Here is a 26,430-nt window from a genome sequence, read left to right on the forward strand (position 1 = left end):
GCACATAAGAATTTACTGCAATACAGGAGGGAATGTGCTGAATCCTTTGTCTCATTTTGCAGGAGGCAAAAGTTTTATACTTGGAGGTAGGAAAGGGCTGACTAACTGTGGTATCCCACAGGAATCTGCTCTGCAGTTTGCTTGTTTAGCAAGAATCAACAGCTTTAACAGAGGGCTCAGGGCTCACGTTGTGCTTAGGAAGAAGGCTCTTTCAAGAATAACAAGTTGATGTCATTTTTTGTTTGTGTACGCTACTGCCCCTTTAAGACTAAATCATGTGGGTTCTGGGGAAAATGGACATTGCAGGACTTCAGTGCTGAAGTGTTTTAATTAATACAAAACAAGTATCAACGTTCTTTACAGATCATGTGTAACACAAGAGCCAGCTTGGTGTAGTGGTTAGGAACGCGGATTTCTAATCTGGCCAGCCAGGTTTGATTCCATGCTCCCCCACATGCGACCTTGGGCTTGTCACAGCACTGATAAAACTGCTCTGACCAAGCAGTAATATCAGGGCTCTCTCAGCCTCACCTACCTCACAGGGTGTCTGTTGTGGAAGCCAGGACAAAGAATAGAAGCTCTAAGGTAGCGATCCCCAATCTGTGGGCCATAGACCACATGTGATCCGTTGACTAATTGGAGGTGGGCCACGAAGGACACCTCCCCCCCCCCGCCCTTTACAACACACTTCAGGTGTCATTGCAGAGACTATCTCGTTGCAGAGAAACAAGCTCAGGGTTCCCATTGATTTGTCATTGTCATGAGCTAAAATTTCCATGAAAATAAAATGTTCCTTATGTTCATTGTTGTGGCGTGTCTGTATCTTATTTTGAAGGGATGTTTAAACATTACCATAGTGATCAGAGAGCATTAGGGCAGTGGTTGAGAGTAGAGGAGTAAACTACCCCCCCCCCCCCCATACTGGGCCTCAGTAGAATTGTCAAGCGTTGAGTGGTCCCCGGTGATAAAAAGGTTGGGGACCACTGCTCTAAGGGTTCTTTCTCCCGCACCATGATTTGACTTCTGCCACATCCCGAACGGATCGTATTGTTCATATTGGGGGAGGGGGCCAAGGCAAACAGCTCGACTTCCGCAACCATTTCTCAGTAGGAGTGATTGCATTACACTTATGTAACTGAACTGCATCCCCTACTGTAAAAAGCCCTCTTTTTTTTTTTAACTGGAAAACGATCGCTTGATAGAGGCAGTCAGGGGAGATATACTCCATATAGTAAGTGCCAAATTTGACCTGTTCCTGATAAATCTTGCTATTCTGGTCTCTTAGCGTTCAAGGAAAGTTAGAAAATGGACAGCATGTGTCTAGTTTCAGTGGGTGGTTGGAAAAATTGGTCAGACTGTAAAAGAGACCACCGGTGTTTCATGCCCCAACTGAAACATGAAAAGTGTCTGAAACTTAAAACCAAAGAAGCAGTACTAAAGGAAGCAACACGCTCTAGGTTAACCATCCAGTATTTTAATCTCAATGCATTGCATACATAGGTTAACTCCACTCAAGTATTGCAGCCTGTTTTGTTAAAATCTCTGCACACACCCAAGTGCTTGTAACATTTCAATCACTGTACTGCTCCTAACACAACATTATAGAATGAAAACATCCCAACAATACATTTTCCCCCCCTGCAAAATAAACAATTCTGAGGCACTCTGGGAGAACGACGTTAGGCTGGATCCAAGAATGGAATTTTCCCCTTCCCACTGTGAGCCCTCACCTAATGCTACTCCCAAGCAGGGTGCCCGGGGACCCCCTACAGCAGGGGTAGTCAAACTGCGGCCCTCCAGATGTCCATGGACTACAATTCCCAGGAGCCCCCTGCCAGCGAATGCTGGCAGGGGGCTCCTGGGAATTGTAGTCATGGACATCTGGAGGGCCGCAGTTTGACTACCCCTGCCGTACAGAATAGCACTAGGCATGAAGTGAATGGCTAGCAGTAGAATAGGGGAGCTGAAAAATCAGCCTCCTGCACCTCTGCCGGCAGAATTAGACTAGGATCTTACCCCAGTTTCTTACAGTTTAAGTCACCTCTGCATTCCTGCAAAAATACCCCAAGAAAACCCTAGTGAAGTTATTGATGTTAAGGGTTCTTAGCTCCAATCTGACATATGTGGTCAGGCATGCAGCAGATAATTTACATATTATGCCCATGATTTGATGACTTGATTTGTCTCTACTGGTTTACAGTTCCCACCCGCCAACACTGTAAGAATAAAGTGGGTATTAAGACTTTAAAAATACAGTAAATCCCACTCAAAAGATTTTTTAGGATTGAAGAGGAATGGCAAAAAAAAAAAGAAAACGCCAACCTAATCAATCATTGGCCAACATCAGAAGTAATAGCCACATCTTGTGCTACAAATTTATTACTTGGAAAAAAGCAGTAATAGTATATCACCATTACTCATGCTGTAGCTAGCCTGAGGATTTATTTTTATTTGACTGATGTGGCTGTTCAATTTGGGGTTCTTTCAAGGGCATTTTACAACCCTAAATAGTTTTATGTTGGTAAAATAGTTACTGTAGATATCTGGGTTATTTTCACCATTCCGTCCAACGCCTGAAATATTGGGGGGGACGACAGCTACATGATATCACTGCTTGTTTCCCAATGCAACTGCACTTTCCACAGTGCAAGCAGACTTATGCTCCTGACCAGTGGTGGAAGCTCTCCCCATAGTCTGCAGTGAAGTGATTTTTGGTCACTGCAGATTGAAAATATCCACAGTAAAGTGGGGGAGGAGACATACACCCCACCACAGATTCAACTCCTGATTTACCATGTCCCAAACACATTGTTCTTAGATCACAGGCAATGCCATACCGATCTAATAGGGCTCTGTGACAGAGACCTGCTTGATCAGGACAACACACAGAAATCACTGAAGACTAAAAAGAAACTCCCAAAATCAGCCCTACGTCTTTGGGACATGCCTCTTATTAGAGAATATACATAGTACAGGACAAGAATCCTATTTCAGTTTTGTTAATTTTTTTTAAAGTGTGACACACAAACCTTTGGTGCATCAGTGGCTGTCAAGTAATACCCGTTTTGAGAGGCGGCATTTTGGTGAAAGCCTAGACCAGGCAGGGCCTCAGTAATTCTGTGTTCTCTCCGTGGACAAAGAACCACCATGTATAGTTGTCAGCCGAAACAGGTCTATCGGTTTACCAGGTGGTTGTGTTACTTCCACACAGTTACAGCAGAGCGTGGAAGTGGGAAAGGCAGCACAAAATTCAGAAGACACACTTGACACAGCAACAGGTAACACTTTCTAGCATAAAATCCCTCCTCTGAATTCTAAGCAGACAAAAGCCCAGTCCATTAAAACAGGGTCTTCAGCAATAGCTAAGCAAGGGGTCACCTATGAAACAAAGGTTTTTAAAACATTTCAGGTGGCTCTTGTTAAAGCGGAGAGGCTCATATCCCAAAACTTTGCCATTCAGAATGAAAAAGATACCGTACAATGTGCCAACCGGTACTTGACAAAGCCCAGCTGAAGGGAAAAAAAGGACAATGAATTAAAAAAAAAAAACCTCTAACAATGTTGTTGGGTAACAGGTGAGCAGAGAAATGCTCTTAAAACCTATCTGCTTTTCAATCCTCTGCATCAGGATCTTCCAAGACATAGAATGCAAGGCCGAATTGCTCTCGCCTGCTGTCAACAAGAAGAAAACTGGTGATAAAATCTCCCCCTCTGGCCTGTACTTTTAGTAAAATGCTTAGTACAGAGACACCTGGTTCAGGCCCTACCGCTTGGCCTAAGCTAGCACTGGGTCATGAAGTGAGGGCGAATGCTATCCAGCCGCTGGGTTAAGATTTCACACCCGGTATCCGTGACCAGAAGAGTGTGTTCAAACTGAGCGGACCGCTTGCCGTCGCGTGTCACTGCTGTCCAGCCGTCGGGCCACGTTTCATCTTGCCACCCACCTAGTGAAAGCAAAGAACAGAACCAGGCATCAGAATTCTTAGTGAGAAAAGCAGCTTCTTTGGTATTGAAGGAAGGCAAGGTAAAAGACTCAGGTACTGGGATGAGAAGTGTGCCTGCACTCGAAAGCTCACGCTTTGAATAAATCTTTGTTGGTCCTAAAGGTGCCATGGGACTCTAATCGTGTCGGAGGAGAAGTTGCATGCCATGCTATCAGTGGCAGTGGAGGGGGTGGGAAGTGCTATTAAGTTGTAGCCAACTTCTGGCAAACCTGGGGGGGGGGGTGCTTTCAAAACAAGGGACATTCAGAGGTGATTTGCTGTTGCCCGCCCTGCTCCTCATAGCAACCCTCGACTTGCTTGGTGGTCTCCCATTCCTCTGTATTAACCATGGCTGACCCTGCATGGCTCCCAAGATCAGGCTATCTTAGGACATCAGGTCAGGGCCTTCTCCCAGGACCTTCATATCATCATCATCATCATCATCATCAACGGCGAAAGAGCTCCGTTTTGCAGGGCCTGCAGAATGCCGAAAGCTCCAGCAGGGCCCGTAGCTCTTCCGGAAGCTCATTTCACCAGGTTGGGGCCAGGACCGAAAAGGCCCTGGCCCTGGTTGAGGCTAGGCGCGCTTCCCTGGGGCCAGGAATATGCCTGCTATGCAATTTCTTCAATGCAAGTCACTTGATAAAGGCTGCTGCTTCCCTCTTCTGGAGTCCTGTGGCCAGGTAGCTTTCTATGTAGCTTCTAGGTCCAGAAAATGTTGGAGCTTTAAAGCTGAAAGCCATCGCTTTGGGGGAAACGGAGGGTAAACATCTAGACTTCTTGGGCCTTTCAGTAAATGATGAAGCTATTAGTAATGTACAGGCTTCTGGTAAGATACATAAATATATTTATTATTTATTTGATTACATATTATTAGATTGATTAGATATAAAACTTTAAGCATACCCTTGCTTGTGCGAGTAAATCTTGTTCAGAACCAAATTAAAGCCATGATCTATACAAGATGCACTGGATATTTAACGCGTGAGAAATGCGGTTTCATAACTAATTTATTAATGTCGTTTCTTTGATGACATTAATGTCGTTTCTTTGATGACTAAGATACAGCAGCTGTTGCACACAGAAGTGAAGATTAAAGGGATAAAACTGAGCTGCAGCAGTATAACATGCCCTTTGCAAACCATCATGAAGCAAAGAGTCCCTAAGCCTACCACTGATGCTGTTGTAGGACAGAACAGAGCTGCCAAATGCTTAAACATGCTGCAGAGCATAGAATGTTTATCTCAAGAGAAGGGATCTTATGATCTTGTTCTAACCCAGAGCTGTTGAAAGGCTCACAGAATAGAATCATAGCAACCTTAGCAATAACCGTTACGGTGAAGTCAATCCTGGATATTATAGCTGCATAGCCAGTTTGGTGTAGTGGTTAGGAGTGCGGACTTCTAATCTGGCATGCCAGGTTCGATTCTGCGCTCCCCCACATGCAACCAGCTGGGTGACCTTGGGCTCGCCACGGCATTGATAGAGCTGTTCTGACCGAGCAGTGATATCAGGGCTCTTTCAGCCTCACCCACCTCACAGGGTGTCTGTTGTGGGGAGAGGAATGGGAAGGCGACTGTAAGCCTCTTTGAGCCTCCTCGGGTAGAGAAAAGTGGCATATAAAAACCAACTCTTCTTCTTCTTCTTCTAACCAAACCAAAGAAGATGAAGGCTCAGGGCTACTTATAAGAAGGCTCATAATAGTAAAATGTAGCCAGCTTGCAATTCAGTGGGGCTCACAGATTCAAAATTCTAAGCTGATGAAACGCTTGTTATCTATCACATATCTGGATTACTGGGCTGAAAAGCTAACTAGTTCTCTTGTCATAGTGCTACAAACACTTCAGGGGGTGGAGGGAAGTTCAGAAAATGAATTTGCCCAACTCACAACGTTTGGACGTATTCTAAATGTAGCATCACTCCAAACACACTCCCTGCCAGCACTCTGGCTGAAACCATCATCCAACCAGGCTCCAACCTACCATTCCCTTCCCTTTTCTTTCACCTTACGTGGAAGCAATGGCTGCAAAAACAGCAAGCAGCGGTAGCAGAGGGAAAACCTTGGAAGCCAAGGTGGCTCCACTGTCCTGGACCAGCACCTAAAAATGAATGACCCATGCACCAGGGATCATAGGAATTCTGTAACCCTGGGAGAAATACTTCTTGTGTGATTCCACGGATGCTACAAACATTCCACTCACAAAACAAGCAGGAAAAAGGCTTCCAGAGCCTCCTTTTTGTTACTGTCTCTGCTACAGTTGTTGCCAGGCAGGGAAATAGAGGGACAGCATTGGGAGTCCCGGGAAGGGGGGGGCATTAAGAAACTCTTTTGCTTCTATGTCATTGAGGATTTCTATGTCTGAAACAAGGCTAAGTTAGCTGTTTCTAGTCATTCAGAAAAACAGCTCGGTTTGCCCAGTTCTCAAACCAAACTCAGCTGACATGCAGTCCAAGTTATAACTGGACTCAGAACATCTTAAATGCAGAATTACCTTCACAGATCATTGGTTCTATCGTAAACGAATGGCCAGGCTTCATCACACCAACGGCCTTATTTTCTGAAAAGAAAGCAGAACGAGAGAGAGAAGTTTGTAGGAAATGGGGAACAGCAGGGAATAAGAACGACAAGGTAATGTTGGGGAAGCTTAATTGCTTCCATGGTTTTTAATAGCATGGCAGTAGAAAAATACCCATTAAGCCACAGAACTCGGATGGAGTGTTCTGTGTCACAAAGCTATAGTTATATTTGACAAGGTAAGTGTGCAGTCTGCATAGCAGGGGAAAGCACATGACGCAGCTAGTGATTTTAAATGCAAAGCGTGCACTTCAGTGCTGAGGTGGTGTCCCAGTCTCTCACGTGTAAGCATAGAACAGGAGTCTTCAACCCTGATGAAGCTATGGACACTTTCTGGCATTTGGAAAACAGATTGGGAGCACCGTCACCAAATGGGTGCTATGAGGACGAGGGAGAGAAGTTGGCACAGCCAACTGGAAATTGGCTGCCTTGAGGGTTAAAGCTCATCACAAACTTCAGAGCCAAGTGCCCTCTAGGATGGAGGCTTGGTTTCGGAAAGGGTGACTCCTGCAGACAAGGGTGTTTGCCTGTTGCTCCGAGAATATGGAGGAAAGCCAGGATTCCTTCGTTGCTTTGGAAAAAGCCAGCTTGGTGTAGTGGTTAGGAGCACGGACTTCTAATCTGGCGAGCCAAGTTTGATTCCGCGCTCCCCCACATGCAGCCAGCTGGGTGACCTTGGGCTCACCATGACACTGATAAAGCTGTTCTGACCGAGCAGCGATATCAGGGCTCTCTCAGTCTCACCCACCTGACAAGGTGTCTGTTGTGGGGAGAGGAATGGGAAGGCGAATGTAAGCCGCTTTGAGACTCCTTTGAGTAGAGAAAAGCGGCATAGAAGAACCAACTCTTCTTCTAAAGAAGGGAGCGGGTGCCAGGAAACCCATTAGTGGGCAGCATATTGGGATGATAATGTCCATGCCCCTATGGTCATAGCAACGGTGAGATAAAGACCCCTTTCACTCTTGCACAAACCTTGGCCAGATTTCAATGGCATGCCAGCTAAATGGCTTAGGAAAAGCATTCACAAGCAATGGGGTACAGGATTTTGTTACAAAAACAGGAAACAATTTGCGCATGTTAATTTCTTGTAATTACTTGTAATCATACTTACTGGCATAATGTGGCACATTGGGAGCAGTATGGAAAAGTTTATGGATCCCATGGCCACAGTAACTCCGAACCACTGAAAATCCATTGGCTTGAGCATGCTTCTGTATAATATTTCCCAATTCTCTATATCGGACTCCAGGTTTTACTGGAAGATAAAGCATGCGCTATTTTACCAAAAAGCTCTCAAACACTATTATTCACATTCTAGCTTAAGAGGTCATTATTTTGCATTTGTACCTGCACGAGCTCTTTTCGTATTGTACGCATGTGCCCCCTTTCCCACGCACAAGAGAAGTTTCTGACACAAGAAATTAGAAGCAGAGACCCCTCTCATCTAAGACTTCAAACAAAATAGAAAGTACTCCAATTGGAATAGCTGCAATGGAACAATCAGGGGTAGTCAACCTGTGGCCCTCCAGATGTTCATGGATTACAATTCCCATGAGTCCCTGCCAGCGTTTACTGGCAGGGGCTCATGGGAATCGTAGTCCATGAACATCTGGAGGACCACAGGTTGACTACCCCTGATCTACATAACGCAAAAACATACTCCTTCCCTGGCAATTCTAGTTACAGCTTTGTCCTTTTTCAGGTAGTTTTATTTTGGTTATGAACTTTTCAATGCCGTGGGCAACCCTTGCGCATGTCATACAACCCTTGCGCATGTTTCATGGGGGAAATTCCACCCTTCCCCCACAATACCTGACTTCATGCATTTTGACATGGGGGAAGGAACAGCTCACAACGTTTTCCAGAATTTGAAGTGTACTTTTAAAACAATGACCAGTGGCTGCAGATGAAACGTCTGAGCTTGCCTCTGAAGCCTCTTGATCATTTTACATTTATCATAAAGCAATGTTGTGCAAAGGTAATGCAGCCCTAGCGTGATAAATGTACTATGTCAGTCAGATGTCTGGCAAGAAATTCTGCACAATGGTTTTAAATTTTAATGGAAGGGTTTCCACATAAGGCCTAACTCAACATGGGGTAAAGCATGTATTGTAAGTGTCTTTTCAATGGGAATGAAATAAAATTATAGCTTTCCACAACAATTTGGCACAAGGCATGATCTGGGATTAAGAGAGTTTAGAATGAGAACGGCTGCCAAAGGTTCTGGCATTCTACCATGGACATGTCACAGACCCCACATGCAAGGAGGCAACGTGAAGCCAGTGGCTCCAACCCCCTCTTACCTGCATCGATGGCTTGCATTAGGCACTCATAGGTTGTCTGAACTAGTCTCTTCGCACCCTCATCAACTTCCCCAACATAAAACGTCTCATTGAGATCCCCGTGATAACCATTACGATAAACTGTAATGTCCACTGGAAAGAAAAAGAAAAACAAAACTCGTTGTGTTCAGTGTTCCCTCTAAGGCAGTGGTTCTCAACCTAGGGGTCGCAATCTCATTTGGGGTCGCCAGGTTGGTTGTGATGGCAGCGGCAGCGGTAGGTGGCGGAGCCATGGCACTGGCTGTCTTCATACCGCCTCCAGATTCTTGTGCGCTTGTGTGGATTAAATGCCCCAGCCCCTGGAATAAGCCCATATTTGTCCCACTTTGAACTTCGAAAACCCTTGCATATGAACCAGATGCCGAGGAAATGCAGGAAAGAACGTAGTCCAAACAGAATGTTTGCATTCTCTCTAATACACTCCCCCTCAACCCCAACATACAACAGCATTAAGGACATTCCTGCAAAACCAAGAACATTCAATGAACTTTTAACGTTCAGCACCCTTGCCCATGTACATCCCACGCTGCCCTTCTCATGATTTATAGTTACCGTGCCAACATTCATTAGCACCAGCAACACCAGGAATCAGCGCCCTTCGGTCATTTGGTTATGAGACTCAATACCATGTATCTGTTCAGGACAATAATTGCTACTGTCTACTCTAATAAGTGATTGTGTTCTGACACAGCATCAGGCTTTTAGAAATGATTACAGCAGAACAAAGCCATGTGGAACTGAGAAGTAATTAGCACATAATAACCTGCCATGATTTGGCCTGTTCACCTTGGACACATTGGGCATAATAGGCACCTTTGCTCTCCTTCATTTATTGCATCTGCAAGATGTGGTTTATATGGAATGTTTAATTTTCCTGGCAGGCACGAGGGAGATGAAGTATAGCCTGAGCCCAGTGAGAATTTGACTTTCCTCTGAACAGCTGACTCCGTCTCAAAGGCATCTCACTGCGTAGGAGAGGCTGTTGTTCAAACACAATTAGCACCTGTAGAACTAGTTGTATGGTGTTTCTGGATTTCAAAATGATTCCACACAGCTCTTTCCGCTCGGCAGGAATGAAGATTACTCTAAGGCAGGTCCCACAAGCAGTTCTTGAGCTGTAATGCCTTCTCAACTGCAACAGTTATTCTGGGGTGGCTACCACATGGTATCATTATCCAATTGTCCCCTCCTGTGTTTTCCCAGGCTCTGGTGCTTTTTCCAAATCCTCATTCCTAAAAGATTGTTTGGGGAAATTGTTCTAGGAAAGGTGCAGGCTTCCATCTTTCCCACCAACCATTTACCCCCAATGTCACTGGTATGCTTTCTGCATTTAAAAAAAAGCTGATAGTAGTAAATATATTGCTACAATATTAAAGCCCTAGAGCAGGGGTTCATGGGAATTGTAGTTCATGGACATCTGGAGGGCCGCAGTTTGACTACCCCTGCTCTAGAGTGACGTATGAAGTACAAAACAGGAAAGGAAAAAATCCACCAGAGATGGTGGTGGTGATGTGGGGCAATGCAGGTCAGAAGTCCCAGGAGCTATAAGACCAAAACAGAGCATCATTCCTGATCCGATGCAATCTAAGTGTACTGTGAAATTATTATCCAATTACTTTTTCTCAAGCAACAAAGAGGAAGAACTGGTGTTTATATTCTGCTTTTCTCTAACTTAGGGAGTCTCAAAGCAACTTGCAATCTCCTTCTCTTCCTCTCCCTACAATAGGCACCTTGTGAGGAAGGTGAGGCTGAAAGAGTTCTGAGAGAACTGTGTCTGGCCCAAGTTCCCCCAGTAGGCTCCATGTGGAGAAATTTAGTTCTGTTAATATTTATTATGGGATTTATATTCCGACCTCACTTTGGGCTGCATCTTCCTAGGAAGTCTGCACTTTTCCTAGAAATCCCCACTGTAGAAAAAAGAATAAAATCAAGCCAAGAAACCTTCATCCTGCTTTGCTAAGGGGTTCAATTAACAATTCTGGGTGGGGCTACAAACCTTTCACTCAAAAAAAAATTAAATTCATAGCCAAGAAAAATAATCATATTAACATGAAGTCTGAGGAGTTCCTCAGTACAGTTTTGTAAAAAAAAAAAAAACCCTTCAAGATCAACAACTTTTCAGTGGGTAATATGGAAGTAGAAAACTCAAGGGAAGGGAGAAGAAACCATATAAAATATTGATTATAACTTGTCCAATGAGGAGGCTCCCCCAAATAATCAACATTGTTTTAAGAAGATATAAGTTTTTCAAGTTTCCTACCATTAACAATATCTCCCTCTTGTAAACGCCGCCTGTCCGGAATTCCATGGCATATCACTTCATTTACCGATGTACAGCAAGACTTGGGGAAATTATAATAATTCAGCGGGGAAGGATAGCAATTTCGGGCAATGCACGCCTGTTAACAGATTTCAAAATATCCATATTACTCTTAAATAATGACTCGAGTTTCTGCAAAGACATACATCGACCATAAAACATAATTATCTGGTTACACACAACAGTACTTACATCCAAGTAAACACATTTAATATCCTACCAGTTACTTTTTACAGAATCCACAATTCTGATGGTGTACAGAGACTTGGCCCTGCACAGAATTCCTTACTTAAAGAGCTGTGTGCAAATTAACTACGACCCTGCTTTACTACTATCCTGTACTATACATCTAGCTGTCCTATTTCCACTCAGTTCACATTTCCAAGAATGCCTCACTAAGTTCAGTGGAAATTGTCTACCAATGACTGTAGAGAGTTTGTGTCGTTAAGTTGCTGAGAGGCTAAGCCAGGCTTTCTCAACCAGGGTTTCGTGAAATCCTGGGGTTTCTTGACAGCTCTGGAAGGGTTTCCTGAATGGGTGGGAGTTAATTTTAATATATTTTAAAAATCTGTTAAATGTTTATGGGGTGATATGTCCATATATGGTCACTTCTGGTATTCCTTAAAGCCTGAAAAAATGTTTCAGGGGTTTCTCAATAGTACAAAACTGGAGAATGGCTGGGGGCTAAGCTTTGCATCAGGAAGTCTTTGGGTTACATCTCACTTCTGCTCAACTTATATAGGCAGAATCAGGCAAGCCAAACAATTTACAGTGCCCATCTGCAATATGGATATAATACAAATTCATTTTATAAGGGAGGTGCTAAGGATCGGTGGCAGAGCATCTGCTTTGCATGTAGAAGTTCCCAAGTTCAATCCTCGGTATCTCTAGTTAAAAGAGTCAAGTAGGATGTGAAAGACCCCCACCTGTGATGCCGGAGAGCTGCAGCCAGTCTGGGTAGCCTGTACTAACCCTGAAAGACTGATGGTCTAATACAATATAGGGCAGCTTCATGTGTATTCATGTACATGGCTGCTGTAAAAATTACCAATTTCATGTACATGAAGTGCTCTCAGCACTTAAAAAGTGCAATATAAATGCTCAGGATTAATGTCCCCATGTAAGCAAGTACTTGTGTTGCTTTTGTGTATGTGTTCTCAGGTATCTGAGGCTGCCCTGAATGTCTAACATATCACACAGAGCTATTTTTCACTGGAACGAAAACAAAATGGAAATGGACGTCACATTGCAAGACTTACAGGTTCCTTAAAAATGTTGCGATATATACCAGAGTTATGGATGGCCATAGAATACAGGAGCACTATGTTTTACAAGTGCTGCATATGCAATATGCTCTGCAGAGAAGGTTGGCAAGGAAGGAAACTTCCCGTTACCAGTTAAAACTTGACACCTCAAAAGAGTGTAAGGAGAAGCAGACATCTCAGCAAACCTTTGGCAGTCTCATGTTTGGACGGCCAAAATGCTAATGTGATACTTAAATGTAATGTGCAAGGAAGTCAAATAAAGCATGTGATGTCAAATACAATGGATCAGGCAGCATTAATGATATAACAACAAAAGTCCTGATAGCACAGTGAAGAATCCTTACTAGATGTACTGCATGGTCTATTTCTTCAGTAGTCACACCTGGCTTCACCATCATGGCTGCAACATCTAATACTTCTCTAGCAAGCTGGAAAACGGAAGGTACAAAATTAGGAAGGCACTCATTTGAGAATAATATCCTGCCAAATCAGCTGAAATTTGATTAACCAGAGAAGTTTTAACTATCTATGTGATCAAATTTCTCAAGGTGTTGCGAGTAAGAGAAGTCAAGTTAGTTACAGAACTAAATTCCGCCATTAAACCTACCACAAGCAACTATATCTTAAGCCAACAAGTGATGCTTCTTAAATCATATCCCCAGAAACCAGCAGAGGAATGTGCGACAGACAGAATGCTGTCCCACCACTGACATTGTCTATGGCAATGCTAGCATCCAATCACCTTAAAAGGGCAGTCCTGGGAAAAAACAAAATGCCATTGGGGACAAGTGGGCAGATGATATACGAAGAGCCTTGTCACTGGGTAATCAAAACCTATGTTAAACTCATGTTACGCCTTCTCCACTACTTTTTATGTCTTTGCTTTTAGCGTGAACCACTGTGTAAACATCCAAAACATAATCTCTACACTTACCCTACACACTATTCGCATCCCTTCTATATCTTCTGATGATAGAATCTTTATTTGTGAAGTTCCTTTAAGGGCTTGTTCTGATTCAGACATACCTAAAAGGAAATATTTGTAAATGATTAGTTTAAAACACACTTTTGACAATTTGTATTCCCAATGTTAAAATAAGGGTCAACCTAAGTGACCCTTTCATGAAACTTAGTGAGAAACGTCTCCAGTGAGAAGACTGAGGATGAAACCATGCACTGGATCGCCAGTTTGAAGTTTATTATTCAACACAGGAAAAGATTCACAATGCTAGAAGGAGACTTCAAAAAAAGCACCTCTGTTTGAAAATCTCACTAGGGAGTGCTGTTGTTGCTTTGTGCAGCTTTATTTACAAGAGCTGGTTAACACACCAATAATTTGATCTGCCCACCCTGAACAAAGCTATTATGAAACAAAAGAAATTTAGCTTTGCTTAAAGCATCAGAAGCTTAAAAATTGAACACTACTATGTTTAAAGTTACCTAAGGGTTGATCAGCGTAATCCGGCCTTGGAATATAATTCGGCACAGGCCTTGTCGGCATCTAAAGAAAGTACAAATAAAGTAAGGTGTTTTTTTTTACTTCAGTGTATGATAGGAACAGCTTTGAAACAAAATAAACCGTTACATATTCAAATCAAGTATATGCATTAAGTACAAAGCCCCTCAGTTCTGACTAATGGCCATATGAAGAGATCTTATGACACTTCCAGTTGAGGTCCAAAGAAGTCCTGCATAGTGCATGGGGTTGGACTAGATGACCGAGGAAGTTCCTTCCAACTCTATTATTCTATAATTCTAAGTCAAGTTTCCATTGAAACAGTTTCACAGTTGTGAAGCTGATCCAAAGGGAAAAAACATCCTACGCTTCAAGAGCCTTGAAATAGGAATTCACCACACTTAGATGTTATAGCCAAAAACATGTTCGTGGATGATGCTGGATAATTGCAGCCTTTTTCAACAATGGAAGAACCCCTTCAAGGAACACCGGGAGTGATATGCCCTTCAGAGAAGAGGGCATGGAAGTAAGAGGCAGGAGCCAGCCAATTAATCAACTGATCACTTACTATCTCCATTGTGGAGAAAGAGATTAGGCCTGTACAGCAACAGGGGAAGTGGGCTCCAGTGATGTCTAGTCATGTTAGCAGCCATACAAATTTCTGGGAAAGGCCACATAACCCCTGGGGAGCTCTCACATAACCCCAGGGTTCCCCAGAACCCTGGTTGGGAATTCCTGCTATACTGGGATTAGGACAGATGGGTTCCAACCATAAAAGGCTTTATGGATCCAACCAGCATGCTGAATGGTGTCCTGAATGTCGAACTGATATTAAGCAAGAAATGGAGCAGTGGTTTTGTAATTATACTTCCAGTAGCCTATCCAGTGAGAGCACACTACACTATTCAGCACAAGCCAAAGCTTCCAAAGTAGAAGGAGAGGGCCCTATTGTAAATACATGAATTAAAGAGGCCAAGCCTGCAACTTAGAAGGGGCTGCACACTCCACATGTGATGGAGACAGGGAAATGTCCTCCTGCTTATCAGTGTACCCCAACATTATAGGGGCCCACAAAGGATGTATCCAAATTATATTGTGTGCTATTTTCCTCTGCTGACCATCATTATTACTGTCTTGTTTACATTCATGCACCATGATTAGACATCAAGCAATTCTTTCCCCATCGATGTTAAATCAAAGACAACATGCAGAGTGACACTTAATGAAACAGCAATGCTTTGATGCTTTCATCGGTTGTGCTGCATCAGAATCTGCATCAGCCTTACTGCTAAACAAAAAAGTTCTGAAAAAGCAGATTATCTGCCCATTATCACTGTTATTCGGTTTTCGTGTCTCAAGTACCAGTCAACCTTCTGATTCTATAGAGAGGCCAACAGCTGCTGTTGCCCCAGCTTTTTACCTCGTTCTCTGAACATACAGTGCAGTTGTATAGATTCACAACTCTGAGGTTCCCCATACTAGAGGTTTGATAGGCATTGCAGTATCTGGGAGAACAAATCAAATTGCTTCATTAGTGGCATATGCTTACCCAAAAACCAGTGTGTGTTAAGGAACACTACAGGTAAAACAATTAAAGGTAAAGGTAAAGGTATCCCCTGTGCAAGCACCGAGTCATGTCTGACCCTTGGGGTGATGCCCTCTAGCGTTTTCATGGCAGACTCAATACGGGGTGGTTTGCCAGTGCCTTCCCCAGTCATGACCATTTACCCCCCAGCAAGCTGGGTACTCATTTTACCGACCTCGGAAGGATGGAAGGCTGAGTCAACCTTGAGCCGGCTGCTGGGATTGAACTCCCAGCCTTATGGGCAAAGCTTTCAGACGGCTGCCTTACCACTCTGTGCCACAAGAGGCTCTGTAAAACAATTAAGTAATTGGATATTCAGCAAAGGATCCCATCTTCTCACATTGTCACTTCCCAAAGACATCCACTGGGCTTTGGCCAAAGCCAGGGTCTTTTCAGCCCTGGCTCCAGTCTGGTGGAATGTGTTGCCAGTTGAGATTAGGGCCCTGACGGAGCTATCACAGGTCCGCAGGTCCTGTAAGACGGTACTCTTCCATCAGGACAAAGTGATTAATAAATATGGGCCTCCCTCATTTCTCCTTTCAAGTTCTTTCTCCCCCACCCACCCCGTTCCCTATGTCAGTGATAGATGCTGCCTGCCATAGACATTGGGCAGGTAAATTACAATGCCTGGGATGGAGGTAAGTGGGGGACCTAGAGCATTTTGTTAGTGAGTTGATGCAATTTTTAATAAGTATTTAATTTTAATTGAATTGATAAACTAATTGTTTTTATGTATTTTTAAGACATGTTGTAAACCGCCCACAAACCCCTGCGGGAGTAGGATGGTATAGAAATCCGATAATAAAATAAATCCTCCCTTTTGCTTATACTCTTTTAGCACAGTTAATTTGCAATCTTTTGAAGCGTTTTTGATCTGCCTCTGGTGGACCACTATTTAAAGGATGTGAGTTAAAATGCAGGTGATCGATATCTATCTATCTATCTATCTATCTATCTATCTATCTATCTATCTATCTATCTATCTATCTATCTATCTATCGATCGATCGATCGATCTATCTATCTATCTATCTATCTATCTATCTATCTATCTATCATCCATCTATCATCCATCTATCATCCATCATCCATCCATCATCCATCCATCATCCATCTATCCATCCATCTATCATCTCTCTATCTCTCTATCTATTTTGTATGCCACCTTCCCGAGCAGATTATGTCTATCTTGCAACTGGGAAGTGGAGCAGCACAATCCCTGAGGAATTTCCTTGCTGTGGTTTTTGACTACTGAAGGGATTTAAAAGTTGAGACCGCATTTCAGCTATTTACCAGTGGGTAATGTGGCCTGAGTTTACCAGTATATCGGTAGCCAGACCAAGGATCTGTGTTAATTTCACCATCTACGGTCCAGGCCGAGACTTCCCGCTTTGCTTTTTCATCTTCTGCAAAACAAGTTACAAAATAGCAGTTATGGGACAACCAGCCACACACATCAAAAAGCATAGCGCTCTCTGTTAGAAAGGGATCTGAAAAGTTAATAAAAAAAGAACTATAAATCCAATCTTCACACTCTCCTTAAGACGTAAAAATATGCTCTAATATATTTCTAGGATTGCACGTTTCTTACATTGCAGGCACAATCCCATCTGCACATCATTTTCTAAAAGGCTCTTGCTGAAATTGAATTGTGATATATAGGTGATATGAACAATGCAATAGGAATGGTAAAAAGCGTAATAAACTTATGCCAAGCCTGAACAGAAACTCAAGAAAAAAGCCTTTCAGCTCCTACCCACCTTATACCTGCTATGGAACAGAACCTGAACTGAAAGCAAGACTGGAGTCCAGTAGCAATTTAAGGACCAACAAAACTTTCCAAGTTATAAGATTTTGAAAGCCGGCTCTCCCTTTATAATTTTCTTTGCTGCATTTAATTTGTGACAATCTGACTTGTGTACCTGCCAGCCTCCTTTCAAACTGTCTTTTGAATGAATGAATGAATGAATGAATGAATGAATGAATGAATGAATGAATGAATGAATGAATGAATGAATGAATGAATATTCCACAAGGGTGTAGTAGTGGATATTGCCCCAGGAAACAGGAGCCATAGGTTTGAGCCCATTCTCTGCCATGGAAACTCTTTCAGTGACCTTTGGACAGTTACACACTCTCAGCCTAACAACCCTTACAAGGTTGTTCTGGGAAAACTGGAAGAGAGATCAATGATGTAAGCTACTTGGGGTCCTCATTGGCGTGAAAGGTGGGGTAAATAAAATAAACAGATAAGCTTCTGATCTTGATACCAATCCAAGAAATAAAAACATCCTGCATGTGTGCCTCTAATACAGAGACGGTACTAAACACAACATCAGATCATAATCAATAATTATGGAAGGCTTGTAAAACAACCTGACCTTTAATAAAGATGGGACTGAGGTCTCATTCTCACAAAGACAGGCTGCAGGCAGAATGCAGTTTCAGGTCTTATAAGCAAACAAAAAAAGGTCCACCTGTTGCCTCAAGTTTTATTTGTGCAAAGAATCAATTTCTTTTTAATGGAGGAACATTTAGGCATGCCATCAGGATTCTTAAGTGGTATAGCATGGAATGACCTAAGCAACAAGTAGCCCAAAAGTACTATGAATTTCAGCAGGAATGCCCATCCCAAGAGCCCCTTTTAATCCAATTAACAACAGCTAGAAGATATCAGTAGAGATGTAAAGGGCAAAAGGGAAAATGGGAGGGAAGAAATCGGGGGATAACTTCTTTCAATCTTTGCAATGGAAAAAATGAGCACCTGAAACCCCCCCCCCTCCAATGCAGTACTTTTCTTCTTTAGGAATTTTTTAAAGACAAGGTTTCATTCACTGAAAATTTTCATTTTCACATAAGACAACTTAAAGCATTGCATCATGGTAACTCCTGTGCATACTGAAGCAAAATTCAAAGATATATCTACAGTTTTAAATGTGATAATTTCTGGCAACGATTAATAGGCTACCATATGTTTGATGATAATATTAAAGAGGTCAGCGTTCTTTACATTATAAGCTTAACCTGACATCCTAATATATTGGCAGTACAGATGCGTCGAACATATAGCCCAGGGGCTGGAGTCAGCCAGTCCAGGGCCCACAAGCAATTGATGCGAGGCAGGGAAGAAGGCTGCTCAGGGAGTGGGTGAGTTGATACACATGGACCCATTATGCACGGGGGGAATAACGCACATTCGGGGTGGAATGGCGGCGACTAAAATCACGGATAACGCACGGTGCCGGCTGCAACCGGCCGCAGCTTCGGTGCATGTCGCCGAAAAGGCCGCGTTAGCAAAACACGGAAGAAAGCACAGCTTCTGGGTGACCGGGGCACAACCAGAAGCGGCGCCAGGATCACCGCGTGCATAATCGGTTACTCTGGGTTCTGCCGCCGTTGCGCCCCGTCCCGTGCATAACCAGTGTGCATCGCGCCTTCCCCCTCCGCGTTTTCCATGTGACCCGAAATCGCCGGTTCAGCGGCCGTGCATAATGGGCCATGGTGAGATGTGCGTGGTCAAAGCTGCCAAGAAACAGAAAGGAAATTCCTAGGGAGAAGGCCTATGTGGCTGGGGTAAAATTCTGTGAGGAGAATGACAGTGGCGACAGAGAAAGCAGAGGAAGGTTTTTTACCTCCTCCATCTCCTCCAACCACAATTCGGCAAGGACTGGTGAAGTCACTACTTGGCAAGGTGAAACCAAGCAGCCGGAGCTGCCACTACTACACCAAACAGCAACTGTGAGGGGTGCGGTTTGAAAGAATGGACATGAGGAGTGGCGGTTTTCCAACAAAGATCTAGGGCTGGCAGGGGAGAGGAGCAGGAGGAGGGCCAGCACGTGGACTGGGAGGCAACTGGACTGTCTCATGCATGCCACTCTGAGGGGAAAGACATTGTGACTTCAGAAGGGAGTGAAAGTGAAGCACTGTCACTGTTGCACATCTGAATAGTCACAGAACTAGGAGGCAGAGTGACTAACGGGGAGGACAGTAACTTCCCTACTCCCCCACAGCTGTTCTCAACCCATGAAGGAAAAGGGGTCATGAGAGGGCCAAAAGCACCTCTTGGACATTTGAGAAACAGCATCTCCATCAGGTCTTACCCTGCACCCCACCACTTCCGTGGGAAATGCAGGAGGGATAAGAATGAAAGTTGTTTTTTAATTTCAATTTTTACTTTTTCTGATCTCTGAAATGGCAAAACTAATAGTTTGAAGCTCTTTTAAATTCCAGAAATATGCCAATTAGTATAATTTCATGTGCTAAGTAAGTTCTAAATGGTCGATTTTCTGTTGTTATATCAGCAAAATAAATTTAGATTTTCTAGGGAAAGTAGAAAATATTATATATATATTTCCCCACTCCCCACCCCACCCCTAAGTTTCGGCCTCTTGTTTCTTCAGTTTCTTTTCTCCTCTCAAGGCTTCAAATTTTCTGGAAATTTTAACTTTTTAGTTACCACTAATAAAATGCAAATGGCAAGACAATTCACAAAACAGTATGAAGGCAAGAGAAATTTGTTTGCTTACTTGCTTTCTTGTGCAGTAACTTGTGAGTAGCCCAGCTTCCTTTAAAACATTCCTAGAAAAAAGCAAATGGTATACATTTAATAATGCCTTGGAATGTGCTCCCTCCAAAAGAATACATTGGCCCTGTAGGCTATGAAATAGACCCTGTAACACAAAAGGAAGGAGGGCAGGTTTTCATTGTACAGCTACCCACATCAATTGGCAAAACTATGTATGTGCCACTTGTGTTTGCTGTGAGAAAGATCACTGTAGCAAATGAAGTGCAGATATGTCCTTGGTGAAGACCCATCTTGGATAGTATTTAGGTTATCAACTTGTGGTACGGTGATACATTTACTCAACATCTATGATTTCACAAGGTTTTCTTCTATAACATCGTGCTGCTTGTTTCTAGTGCCTTCCTTGCTAGGACACTGGCACACCTGCTTCCAGAGTCAAACCTAGCCCCTACCTGCTGATCCTGTTGTTCCAAACCCTAAACCAACCAGGAAAGGTAGGCTATAAAATAAAGTTATATACTTTGCCACCTCATGAGAAGGAAGGACTCCCTGGAGAAGAGCCTAATGCTGGGAGCGATCGAGGGCAAAAGAAGAAGGGGACGACAGAGAATGAGGTGTCTGGACGGAGTCACTGAAGCAGTAGGTGCAAACTTAAATGGACTCCGGGGAATGGTAGAGGACAGGAAGGCCTGGAGGATCACTGTCCATGGGGTCGCGATGGGTCGGACACGACTTTGCACCTAACAACAACAATTATATATTATTATAAGACTGTACTACATAAAGGTAAAGGTAAAGGTATCCCCTGTGCAAGCACCGGGTCATGTGTGACCCTTGGGGTGACGCCCTCTAGCGTTAATACTTTTATCCTCATGTGTGACCCTTGGGGTGATGCCCTCTAGCGTTAATACTTTTATCCGAGATAACTGCTAAGATCATTATCTTATGAAAAAGAAGAGCTGGGGTTTGGTAGCCCAATTTTTACTTCCCAAAGGAGTCTCAAAGCGACTCACAACTGCCTTTTGCTCCTTTCCCCACAACAGATACCCTGTAATGGAGGTGGGGCTGAAAGAGCTCTGAAAGAACTATGACTGGCCCAAGGTCACCCAGCTGGCTGCATGTGGGGAAGTGGGGAATCAAACCTCATTCTCCAGATTAGAGGCTACTCTGAACCACAACACCAAATTTGCTCTCTATGGAGAAATTCTATCTCTTATCCCATAATGCAGCTAACTTATTTTTTCCTATGCTCATGCAAAGGACAATGGGATGCCTGGTCTCAAACTAGGGCTCTTCCATTTTCTTCTAATATTTGCCACCTCCAGAAATATTCCCCATAGCTAAAAATCATTAACTTTGCCATTTACACAGATTACTTCCCATTGCCTATTTTGTGCAGCTTTTCCAACTTCTTGCACTGATTTCTTAGAGCACACACAAGATCTCTTGAAAACTAAACATGTGCTCCTTAGTACATTTAGTTAGAAATGAATTCAACTGAAAACCACAGAACTTACTTCAAAGGGACAACACTTGAAATTAGGGTGCAAGATAGCCAGCGGCTTTTCTACTATAATCACCCTCCAAATAAAGCATGCATGTTTTTGCCTGAGAAACAGTACAGCTGCCTTAGCATAAAACTTTAAATACAGCAATTTAGCTAGAGTCAGTCAACCACAGGTTTAAAAAAAAAACTTAAATTTTCTTTGCTTCACTTACATTTCCAACCATTCCCAATTTTAGTCTCACCCATACCTCTCCAACCACGCAAAAAAAAATGGCTTATGTGCTACCTGCATTATAAACAATCGGGTTCCAAACTGAATCTAAAGACCCAAATAAATAGGGCAATCTTGGTAAGAAATAGGCAGCTTGTTACTGGTGCTCTGCCTAATGATGATAGAATTAACAAGTGGGGAGAGAAGGAGATGCCTGGTGCTGCTTATTGCTCCTTTTACTTCACAGATACTGCACCATCAAGACTACAGAGGAGAGAGAGATGCCTCCATGAGAACCAAGCACACCAATTCAGAGAACCTGTCATTTACTGGAGCCTTCCTAGAAGTATTGTTTTTGTTTCGAAGAAAATCTCAGTATCTACCTGGAGGACCTCCTACCCTTCTACTGAAGGGCTATATATTTCTGTTGATGAATACATGTAACAACAATGCCTGGCTTTAAAAGAGGTATTTTGCATGTAAGCCTGGATTCCTAAAAAGAGCATTAGAGATCGTTGTTTCACAGCATATTATTGGGAGACGACTGGCTTCTTGGAGCTGTAACCAGGGTCACCAGTCAAGCTATGGTCACCTGATCCCCAGCATACAAAAGCTTGAAAATTCTCTTTTGTCAGCAGAAACTGAGAAAACATCACCATACACCTTTGTATTGTTCTGATTTTGTGCAAACCAAGGATACTGTCTTTTTAAAGTTGATTTCATCCTATCCAAGCACATTGATTTTAAAATGTCTACTTGACTTTCATACAGTATTCAAAGCACTTAATAAGGACCTGTAAAAACCACCATCACAAAAATACAAATGCATCAAAAACCTGAAGATCCATTAAAGAATTGGAGTGTTGAACTCCAGAGAACAGTATTGTCCAAAGAAATACAGAAGGTGGCCTTCCCTGGTCTTGAGTCTCAGGGAGCATGTAGCAAGATTGGACAAAACCCCTTTTCTGTGTGATCAGTCGCATATATTTTAAGACTTTTCCTATCCTGTAGTGTAAAGAAACTGCAGATTACTAAAATATTCAGGACAATATTCTCCCATTCTGTGCACAGAACTTGGTGCTTTCTCATATTCCTCTCTGCTTCAGTAGCCCTTTCTGACTTCTTGAAAGATCTTTCCCAAGGTCACTGGCCCTGCATAGAACAGCAGTCCAACTCTGCAAGATGAGGGTGCGGTTAAAGTGAGGGGGGGGGGGAGGTAAAATAACTCCTCCCTCATCTACAAGCACAGCTCTGCTGAGGAAGGGGGCCAATGTCACCCTCTTGACCACGGGCAGTCAAACTGCGGCCCTCGAGATGTCCATGGACTACAATTCCCACAAGCCCCTGCCAGTGAATGCTGGCAGGGGCTCATGGGGATTGTAGTCCATGGACATCTCGAGGGCCGCAGTTTGACTACCCCTGCTCTTGACTCTCCTAACTGAAGTTCACCAGCCAGCTCAACTGCTTCTCTGCACAGATCCTATGATGCCTGGAATTATTTCTCCAGGGGCTGTAGGAATGCATGGAGAACAGGATACTGCCTATTACTCTTTACATTTGCACATTCTACCGTTTGAGCTGTGGGTGTTTTGTGAATAAAAATTACTTTATCAATATTCATGACGGTCTCCTATCATCTGTGTGTTGTTCCATGAGTCACCATATGCTTTGTCGATCATTCAAAACATGTGGCAACTTGAAAAAGAAAGAACTGCAACACCAGGTCAGAGCAGTTGTTTTTTAACAACTCACTCTCTCTCTCACAGAGCAGTATATAGGAAAACATGAAAATTCTAGAGATATAGGATTGCAAATCTGCTTAATTTGTAATGACAGAAATACAAGGTTATAACATGTTTCAAAGAGATGTGCTTGAAAGTGCTGCAAGTACAAATACATAATTTATAAATACGATATTGGAAAGGGCCATTAAGGGCCACAATTGACTCATGACAACCCTGTAGGGCAGGCTTTCTCAATCGGGGTTTTGTGAAACCCTGGGGTTTCTTGATAGCCCTGAAGGGTTTTCCGAATGGGTGGGAGTTAATTTTAATTTTTTTAAAAAATCTGTTAAACATTTATTGAGCAATATGACCGTATATCAGGGGTGGCTAAACTGTTGCTCTCCAGATGTCCATGGACTACAATTCCCATGGGCCTTTGTCAGTGCATGGGCTGTCAACTCACCCCACCCAAAGTGGCCAATGATTGGCCTGGAGGGGGTGGGAAGAGGAAGGGCCCCAGGTGGGAATGTACACAGCAATGCTTCTCAACCATATTCTGCATGATCACACCATTTCTGAGCTTTCTCAAAGCCTGAGGAATGTGTCAGGGGTTTCTCAATGGCAATAAAGTTAAGAATGGCTGCTATAGGGCTTTCAAGACATGAAATGTTCAGAGGTGGTTTTTCATTGCCCATCTCTGACTCACAAAACTGGTATTCCTTGAAAGTCTCCCATTCAAAAATAATAGCCAAGGCCAACCCTGCATAAGCTTTGGAGATCTGATGAGATCAGGCTGGTCTGAACTACCCAGGTCAGAGCAATTTGTAAATACATATGGTGTAATTTAATAATTTTTGTCATGAGATTTCATGCTTTTTTAACTTGGAGTCTTTTGTTTTGTCAGTGAAAACACTGCACACTTAGGGCAAGCATGTGTTAATGGATTTCAATGAGTTCCCCATTTCTTTAAGAAATATAGCATTACGATTGAAACCCCTGAATAGACACCTATACAAACACCTCACTACACAAGATTATGTATCTGGTTTACTGACATTCTTTGTGCAGGGCACAAGGAACTAAAATGTGTAGCCCTGGGTAATCAGTATGCAAAGAACATGCATACCTACAAAAATACCATTCCATGGTATGTATATTATTTCTATAAAACCATATTTTTATATATATGTGGAAAAGCATATATATATTGTGAGATGGCTCCTGCACTGATGTCTTATGTTTTAATATGCTTGATTTGAACTGCTCTGAGCATTTTGAAAATTTTGAAACAGCCATGGACCTGTTTGTATTACGACTACTTACTGTTATACTGTGCTGTGTTTGGTTGCAATTGTTGGTGATCAATGTACATGTTCTACAGACTGTTCTATGTATGGTTCTCTGTTGTAATGTAAACCGCCCTGAGCCTCCGGGGAGGGCGGTATAGAAGTATGATAAATAAATACTAGATAAATAAATAAAAAATAAGGTGAATGTTTTTTACACACAAAATTTTTAAACTAGCAGACTCAACTTTTGAAACCTGCTGGCAAATTTTATAGGGGAGGCAATCCCACATACACTAACAGAGGAGAGCAAGAGAACCAAGCATGTAGTCCTAAAGAGAGTGACATCTGGACTTAGAAGACAGTCACTCTGCAAAAGACAGAGAACTTTTGCTCATTACACGTTCTTGTTCTTTAGGAACCAATCCGTCTCTGACCATGGGCTTTGAGAAGCCATAATGTTCTGCCCAGCAGTTCTGTTCCTCAAAATCCAGATTTACAGCAAGAAACCTTCTACAAATGCTTTGCTTGAGCATGTAAGCATGTTCCAAAGCTAGTTACAGTACGGAGAAACTGACCAGTTCTAGGACTGACTACCTAAATGAAATTAAAAACCCAAGCAGAACTCTGTGTCATTATAATTCAGCATCTCCAAAAACAGAATTCACCAGCCTGGTGTTGTGCTTTATAAACCATTCTACGATGCTGCCCTCCACGCCACAATCCACTAAAAACGTCTAGAACATCCCCAAACAACTACTTGCAGGGCGACTGGCGATGCAGCCATGCCCAAGCCTTCTCTCCCTGCAAATCTTGATGACGGAGCTAAAACAAATATATAGGTTAAAAAAAATGAAAAAGCCAGCTGTTGCACATGGAAAAGCAGGGAGGGAGACACACAAAAGGAAAACCGCTTCAGCAATTCGGGAGCCCGCTTGTAGCAACAGCAACCAATCTCTCCCTGGAGGTTCAGATGTTCCACTCTTATGCAAGCCCAAATCACACTCCCCTTCCCCTCCCTCTCGGAGCCCAGGGCAGGGCGGCGGGCACCAGGGGAGCAAGAAGCATGGCCACGATAACCACCCTCCCCAGCCACTGTGCCTCTCCCGCCGTGCCAGACCCGCCCCACTCCTCCCCCGGCCAGAAAGGGGGCAAAGTCGGGAGGCAGGCAGGCCCCGCGGCCACCCCGCGTGGGGAACTTCCTCGGGAGTAAGTCCCGGGGAATGCAGTAGGGCTTTCTTCCGAGTCGAGCACGCCTGGGCTGTGCTGCGAGAGGCCTGGCGCGCCGGCCTCCTCCCACGCCCGGAGTTGCCCAGGGGCGCCTCGCCGCCCGGCTGCCCAGGGCACAGGGGCCACTCGCGGCCAGCCAGCCAGCCAGCCGAGCCCGAGGCGAGGGAGGCGGCCGGGGAAGGCGTGCGAGCCCGGCGCCTCCTCCGCCCGCGGGCCGTACCTGCGAGCAGAAGTAGGAGCCGTGGATGCCCAGCTTGATGCAGGTGGGGCACTGCAGCTTGGCCTCGCTGCTGCAGCCCGCCGTCTCGCACACTCGGGCCTCCACGGCCGCCATGCTGAGCGCCCAGCGCCGCCGCCGCCGCCGCCGCAAGAGCGACCCGAGCAAGCGGCAGCAGTCCGGAAAGGCGGAACTCGAAGCCGGG

At 43.7% G+C, this 26,430-nt stretch overlaps 1 protein-coding gene across 1 annotated transcript; it reads right to left on the reverse strand.

The window, feature by feature from the left end:
• Nucleotides 1-1,458: 1,458 nt before the first annotated feature.
• METAP1 (methionyl aminopeptidase 1) lies at nt 1,459-26,430 on the reverse strand. Its single transcript, XM_077300822.1, has 11 exons — nt 26,229-26,430; nt 20,052-20,103; nt 16,819-16,931; nt 13,926-13,986; nt 13,420-13,511; nt 12,830-12,913; nt 11,161-11,299; nt 8,862-8,993; nt 7,670-7,813; nt 6,476-6,541; nt 1,459-3,944 (listed from the first exon to the last, which is right to left on the reverse strand). Exons 1-11 carry the CDS (start codon nt 26,340-26,342, stop codon nt 3,781-3,783), a joined length of 1,161 nt encoding a protein of 386 aa, XP_077156937.1. The 5' UTR covers nt 26,343-26,430; the 3' UTR covers nt 1,459-3,780.

This window comes from Paroedura picta, chromosome 10, assembly GCF_049243985.1.
Source record: "Paroedura picta isolate Pp20150507F chromosome 10, Ppicta_v3.0, whole genome shotgun sequence".
Taxonomy (NCBI): Eukaryota; Metazoa; Chordata; class Lepidosauria; order Squamata; family Gekkonidae; genus Paroedura; species Paroedura picta.